At 45.6% G+C, this 7500-nt stretch overlaps 1 protein-coding gene across 1 annotated transcript in view; it reads left to right on the plus strand.

Annotated features, from left to right (window-relative positions):
* Positions 1–7500, plus strand: part of LOC106601208 (glutamate receptor ionotropic, NMDA 2B) — an 88184-nt gene that overhangs the window by 30874 nt on the left and 49810 nt on the right. Inside the window, 1 exon segment of the mRNA XM_014193217.2 lies at positions 1359–1958. Within this exon segment, the coding sequence (XP_014048692.2) occupies positions 1359–1958 (600 nt within the window).

Below are 7500 nucleotides of genomic sequence, written 5' to 3' on the forward strand. Positions count from 1 at the left end.
ATGTCATCTATAATAAAGACCGTTATCCTGCTTGAAAACACACCTCATGAAATATTGATCAGTATGAGTGTATGTATACATTGTATCCATGTGTGTGCGTGTTTATGCACTATTGATGTACTGTATGTCATATACAACCTGTCCTAGCTAGGTTTCCATCCAATTGGCGACAGATTTTCATGCGAATATAAAAAAATCAGCATAAAGAAACCAGTGGTGTTTCCAGTGAAATGTACTTTTCGCTTACGTTTTCATTTACCGAATAAAAACCTGAAGTTCAATGTGTTTCTGTGGCATTTTAAACTCTACTGATATTTTTGTCACAAAAACTGTTGTATTAAATAGCAACTGTGCCTCCTCTGGTCATGGCACATGATCTCTAGCCAACTGTGCCTCCTCTGGTCATGGCACATGAACTCTAGCCACCTGTGCCTCCTCTGGTCATGGCACATGATCTCTAGCCAACTGTGCCTCCTCTGGTCATGGCACATGATCTCTAGCCAACTGTGCCTCCTCTGGTCATGGCACATGATCTCTAGCCAACTGTGCCTCCTCTGGTCATGGCACATGATCTCTAGCCAACTGTGCCTCCTCTGGTCATGGCACATGATCTCTAGCCAACTGTGCCTCCTCTGGTCATGGCACATGATCTCTAGCCAACTGTGCCTCCTCTGGTCATGGCACATGATCTCTAGCCAACTGTGCCTCCTCTGGTCATGGCACATGATCTCTAGCCAACTGTGCCTCCTCTGGTCATGGCACATGATCTCTAGCCAACAGCTCACAGATACAGTGAGGGTAGTCTACATGATGACATTATTATGGATAAACAGCAGTCAAGCATCTATCATCTCACCAGAATCAGAACCTCAATATTTATTGGAAAGGAGCATCAAGATCACCGTGCACTTTCACCCCTTCTGTGAAGTTCATCATCATTTATTTCATCTGTAGCCTAATAAACGGAATGGTTTCCCAAATCATAGTGGAAGAACCACACACCATATCATCGCGTGATGTTTACTTCCATATGATGGTTATTATATCAATATTTGCGCATAAAGGTGTTTCCACCACCATTTCTCGCATAATTATTTTACCAATGGAAAAAAAAACGTTGAACAAAAAATGATCTGTCAGCATTTATAAAATTGTACCGAAACTTCCTGTTTCCATCACAGCTGTAGTGATTTTTTTGATACGGTATGACTTTACTCGCATAAAAACTCTAGATGGAAACATGGTTAGTGATACACTGATTCATGTTATAGGCTCATGTCAATCCACTTAAGTCAATCAATGTGTATGGGCCATACTGACCTCTCTCTCTCTCTCTCTTCTCTCCTCCCTCCCCCCAGGTATTACATTTCCACTCCTCGATTATGCCTGTCTGCGGCTGCCACAGCCCCTCCCACCCTCAGGAAAGGCGAGCGTCCCCCACGCCCCTGCCCCCCCAGGAGGTGAGACGTCCTCCCCGGCGCCGTGCGGCCCTCTCCTCCCTCTCCCTGTCCCTCCTGGGCCTCCTGATGTGCCTGTTTCACCTGCCCCCTGCCTGTCACTCTCGCAGAGACAAGGGCGGGGGCGTGGCCCACTACATCCCCATGGCCCAGCCCCCCCACCACCAGGTGCTGCCCAAGCTGGTGCAGGGCCTCAGCATCGCCGTGGTGCTGGTGGGCAACTCTAGCGAGGTAGCGTTGGCGGGCGCCCGGGAGAAGGACGACTTCCTGCACATGCCGCTGGCGCCCAATGTGGAAGTACTCACCATGAACGAGACGGACCCCAAGAGCATCATCAAGAGCATCTGTGACCTGATGACAGAGCACTGGTTGCAGGGCGTGGTGTTCGGGGACGATACGGATCAGGAGGCCATAGCCCAGATCCTGGACTTCATCTCTGCACAGACACACATCCCCATCCTGGGGGTCCGCGGGGGCTCCTCCATGATCATGGCTGCCAAGGTACAGTGTGTGTGTTTCTATGTGTACTGTGTGAGAGAGAGAGAGAGAGAGAGAGAGAGAGAGAGAGAGAGATTGAGAAAAACAAAAGTATGAGCAATGTTTTTATCTGTTAGTGTTTATCCTCTGTATTTCATTGTTGTCTTAAACAATGATCTGTTCACAAATGAAGCGGCGACGGCTTTCTGGTGCAACGTCGTTACCACTATCAGATCAATACTGGTTCATTCATGGGAAAACAGATGCAGAGGTTTGACAGAGAGCAAGAGGGGTTGTTTCCTTTGAAGAAAACTGGAAAGAATGGGGAAGTTGGAGACAGGATCAGCGTGGTGCGATAGGAGGGAACAGGAAGATAGGGAGAGAAAACGTGCATAGAGAAAAGAATAACTCAAGTAGACTGGCATGAGCTGCCATTGAGAGAGAGAGAGAGAGAGAGAGAGAGAGAGAGAGAGAGAGAATACAGGAAGCTGTACTGTCAGCAGACACACAGTGTTACCTCGGCATACCTCAGAGTTCCACTAGATCCCTCTATGGCTCATCCCTATGATATTTCTCCCCCACCCCTTTTCATTCTATTCACTTTAACCATGTCTAATGGGATGAAGCAATCTGCTCCTGCTTTATCTTAGCCGGCTGTGATCCGCGTTTGGACCGTGCTGCTGGACTGGACTATTTTTTCTGCAGAATAATCAACTTTTATTCAGCCTGAACAAATACAGCTGTACAAAATGGGCTCCCAGAAACTCCTAGAATTTCAAACAGTCTCCAAAAAAATCTGCCTGGAATGAGTCCGTCCGCTGGGCATTCCAACTGACATCACGTGCTTTCAGCACAACGGGTTCTATTGTGGATAAAACATTATCTCTGCTCACCCTTCCACATTTGGCCCTGCATCAACAGGGTCCACCAGTAAACATCACCCACCATGACACACTAGGGCCACCAGCCAGCCATTCACCCCCCCCCCCCCATATCCCCATTACACCATGGAGGGTAGCATTGGACAGTCAAATTACATTTACCACACACATCTCTATCGACAGGTACGACATCCACTGGCCCTGCCCCTTGTGCCACGGCCATACATACGTGTCACTGACCCCATAGTATATCCTACACACATAGAAAAATGTATGATACACCACCTACCCGTCTTAAACATGTAAACATGATGTATGTTATTGTTCATAAAGAGGTGTACGGGGTATGCATGCAGACTGAAGGTATAATTCATTAAGTGCACGTGCCCTCCATGCGCCAGGAACACAGGCTTGTGCCGCTGCGGCTAAATGGATTTCCCAGGCCGGAAGCCAACACAGGGCCCAGGAGAGAGAAATGGAGCCACATCCAAGGCCATGCTAGTCTCCGTCTCCAAACGGATTTGTGTCTGTTGTTTAATGGGCTGAAACAATATTGGTTGAGAATATGGTAGAATAAGAGCGGGAGAAGGAGAGGGGTGGTGAAAGAACAGCCTCTCCTCCTGAGAGAGAATCTGGGGGAAGATGGACAGGAGGTGTGTGGAGAGGACGGCGCTAAGGAAGCTAGCTGCTGGAAACGTAGCAGACAGAGTGAGACAGCAGCACAGACTGGAGGCGTGAAGGAGCAAGGAGAGGCCCCGTAGCTGGGAAGAGAAAAAAGAGAGAGACATAGAGTGAAGAAGGTAAAATGAAAGGTTGAAGCAGAGAGCTTGAGAAAATGTGATGTAAGGCTTGGGGAACTAGACTGAACAAAAATATAAACGCAACATTCAACAAGTTCAATGATTTTATTGAGTTACAGTTCATATAAGGAAATCAGGCAATTTAAATAAATTCATTAGGCTCTAATCTATGGATTTCACATGACTGGGCAGGGGCACAGACATCGGTGGGCCTGGGAGGGCATAGGCCCACCCACTTGGGAGACTGGCACACACACTGGGGAGCCAGGCCCAACCAATCAGAATGAGTTTTTCCCCACAAAAGGGCTTTATAGACAGAAATACTTCTCAGTTTCATCAGCTGCCCAGGTGGCTGGTCTCAGATGATCCTGCAAGTGAAGAAGCCGGATGTGGTGGTCCTGGGCTGACGTGGTTACACGTTGGTCTGCGGTTGTGAGGTCGGTGGGACGTACTACCAAATTCTCTAAAACAACGTTGGAGTCGGGCTTATGGTAGAGAAATTAGCATTCAATTCTCCAGCAACAGCTCTGGGGGACGTTCCTGCAGTCAGCATGTCAATTACACGCTCCCTCAGAACTTGAGTCATCTCTGGCATTGTGTTGTGTGACAAAACTGCACATTGTTTCTTGATATGCTACACTTGTCAGGTGGATGGATTATCTCGGCAAAGGAGAAATGCTCACTAACATGGATGTAAACGAATTTGTCCACATAATTCGAGATAAATACGTTTTTATTGCATATGGAACATTTCTGGGATCTTTCATTTCAGCTCATGAAACATGGGACCAACACTTTACATGTTGTGTTTATATTTTTGTTCAGTATAATAAGCTTTGGAGAATGGACAGATCGAAATGGGGGAAAGGGAAATGTAAAAGAAGGTCTTTATCACTCTCTCTCTCTTTCTCTCCCATTGTCTCTCTCACTGTCGCTCCCTCTTTCTCCCTCTCCCTCTTTCTCCCTCCCTCTTTCTCTCTCTCTCTTTCTCTCTCTCTCTTTCATACAAGGCCAAATGCCGCTGATGCATTTGGCAAGGCAACCCTTTGCTTACCTATACAGCAGGATCATAAGTGAGACAGAGAGCCGAGGGGAAATAAGATATTTTCATAGCTGATGTCTGGAATAGAAAACAGGAATGGTGCTGAAATAGTGCACAGAGTAGTATTTACAGTAGATTTTGGTGTGGTGTTGTGAAATATACAGTATATATACAGTAACTATACATTTTTTATTGTGAAATTGAAACCAAGGGATGGGTGACGGATAGATGGATGGACCAAAGGCTGGTGTTATAGAGGAACAGAGGCAAGGTGAAACAGCTGGTGGGTCTCAGACAGTGTCACCCAGGAACGAGGGAAAAGATGGTTGAGGCGGAGAGAAGAGAAAGATGCATAGAGGGAAGCTGTACTCACATCTGTATCAATGAATAAGATGGAAGAGGGAGAAGGGTTAGAGATAAGTGAGAGAGGAGCAAGTGTATTACTGCATGAAGGAAGGAGAGAGATATGGAAGGAGAGAAAGAAAGAAAGAAAGATGGAAGGCGAGAAGGAAAGAGAGAAGGAGAGAGAGAGATGGAAAGAGAGAAGGAAAGAGAGATAGAAGGAAAGAGAGATAGAAGGAAAGAGAGGTGGAAAGAGAGATGGAAGGAGAGAAGGAAGGAAAGGAAGGAGAGATGGAAGGAAAGAGAGATGGAAATAGAGATAGAAGGAGAGAGAGATGGAAAGAGAGATGGAAGGAGAGAAGGAAGGAAAGGAAGGAGAGATGGAAGGAAAGAGAGATGGAAATAGGGATAGAAGGAGAGAGAGATGGAAAGAGAGATGGAAGGAGAGAAGGAAAGAGAGATGGAAAGAGAGATGGAAAGAGAGATGGAAGGAGAGAAGGAAGGAGAGATGGAAGGAGAGAATGAAGGAGAGAAGGAAAGAGAGATGGAAAGAGAGATGGAAGAAGAGAAGGAAGGAGAGATGGAAGGTGAGAAGGAAGGAGAGATGGAAGGTGAGAAGGAAAGAGAGATGGAAGGAGAGATGGAAGGAGAGAAGGAAAGAGAGACGGAAAGAGAGATGGAAGGAGAGAAGGAAGGAGATATGGAAGGAGAGAATGAAGGAGAGAAGGAAAGAGAGATGGAAAGAGAGATGGAAGAAGAGAAGGAAGGAGAGATGGAAGGTGAGAAGGAAAGAGAGATGGAAGGAGAGATGGAAGAAGAGAAGGAAGGAGAGATGGAAGGAGAGAAGGAAGGAGAGATGGAAGGAGAGATGGAAGGATAGATGGAAGGTGGGAAGGAAGGATAGATGGAAGGTGAGAAGGAAGGAGAGATGGAAGGATAGATGGAAGGAGAGAAGGAAGGAGAGATGGAAGAAGAGAAGGAAGAAGAGAAGGAAGGAGAGAAGGAAGGAGAGATGGAAGGTGAGATGGAAGGTGAGAAGGAAAGAGAGATGGAAGGAGAGATGGAAGGTGAGATGGAAGGTGAGAAGGAAAGAGAGATGGAAGTATGCAGATTGAAGCAGTCTGGGATAGATCATTCTTCCATGGACTGAAGTTGCTGGTACTGTATAATGCTACAGTATCTAGCTTACATACCAAACACTCTATTTAGTGATCATCATTTGCCTCTTAATCTAGCACAATGTTGTTTATATATTGTTTAGCTTACCAAAATGATATCAACTCTTGTGAAGATATTTCTAGATGTGCTACTCGACAAGTCTTCAAGGTTAACTTGATAGCCTGACAAATAGCTGGTGATGTAGGTTATCACCTCAGAGCATTCCACTGGATGAACAGCAGTTCATCTAGACTACACCAGCCAGCCAGCCAGCCAGCCAGCCAGCCCAGTCTTCAATATGGAAGAGATCGCATCCTCAGCTACAGTGGTGCTGGGATTTAAATATCACAATGTCAGAAATAAATGCAAACAGGAAATTAACCAAATGACCCCCGAGGAATCTAATCCAATATGAATCACGGTCTCTACACATTTTTTATCAGCACAATCAAACAACAGAAGACGTGCGTGACACCATAAATAGTTGATTGCACTGCATTGTTTTGTATATTATTATACATTTTTTATTTTACTAGGCAAGTCAGTTAAGAACAAATTACTTATTTACAAAGACGGCCTACACCAGCCAAACCCTAACCAGGATGATGCTGGGCCAATTGCGCGCCGCCCTATGGGACTCCCGATCACAGCCAATTGTGATACAGCCAGGGATCAAACCAGGGTCTGTAGTGACGCCTCTAGCGCTGCTATACAGTGCCTTAGACTGCTGCACCACTCAGGATCCCATGTTTAGACATGGGAATTAAGAATATTAATGAACCGCTGTTGTGATGCACATTTTCCCTTTGGATTCCAAAAGCAATTTAGCTTCTCACCATTGAGACAGCTTCTACCACCAGGCCATTGAACAGCTAAACCCTAGCTGTCTACCCGTATGCACCTTAAAACCTATAAAGGATCGGTGGGTCCGCCATGGGACGGTTGAGCTAATGTAGGCTAATGTGATTAGCATGAGGTTGTAAGTAACAAGAACATTTCCCAGGACATAGACATATCTGATATTGGCAGAAAGCTTAAATTCTTGTTAATCTAACTGCACTGTCCAATTTGCAGAAGCTATTACAGTGAAAGAATACCATGCTATTGTTTGAGGATAGAGCACAGTTATGAACTTGAAAAGTTATTAATAAACCAATTAGGCACATTTGGGCAGGCCTGACACAACATTTTGAACAGAAATGCAATGGTTCATTGAATCAGTCTAAAACTTTTCACATACACTGCTGCCATCTAGTGGCCAAAATCAAAATTGCGCCTGGGCTGGCATAATACATTATGGCCTTTCTCTTGCATTTCAAAGATGCTGGTAAAAAAAAAACACA

Source organism: Salmo salar, chromosome ssa03, assembly GCF_905237065.1.
Source record: "Salmo salar chromosome ssa03, Ssal_v3.1, whole genome shotgun sequence".
Classification (NCBI taxonomy): Eukaryota; Metazoa; Chordata; class Actinopteri; order Salmoniformes; family Salmonidae; genus Salmo; species Salmo salar.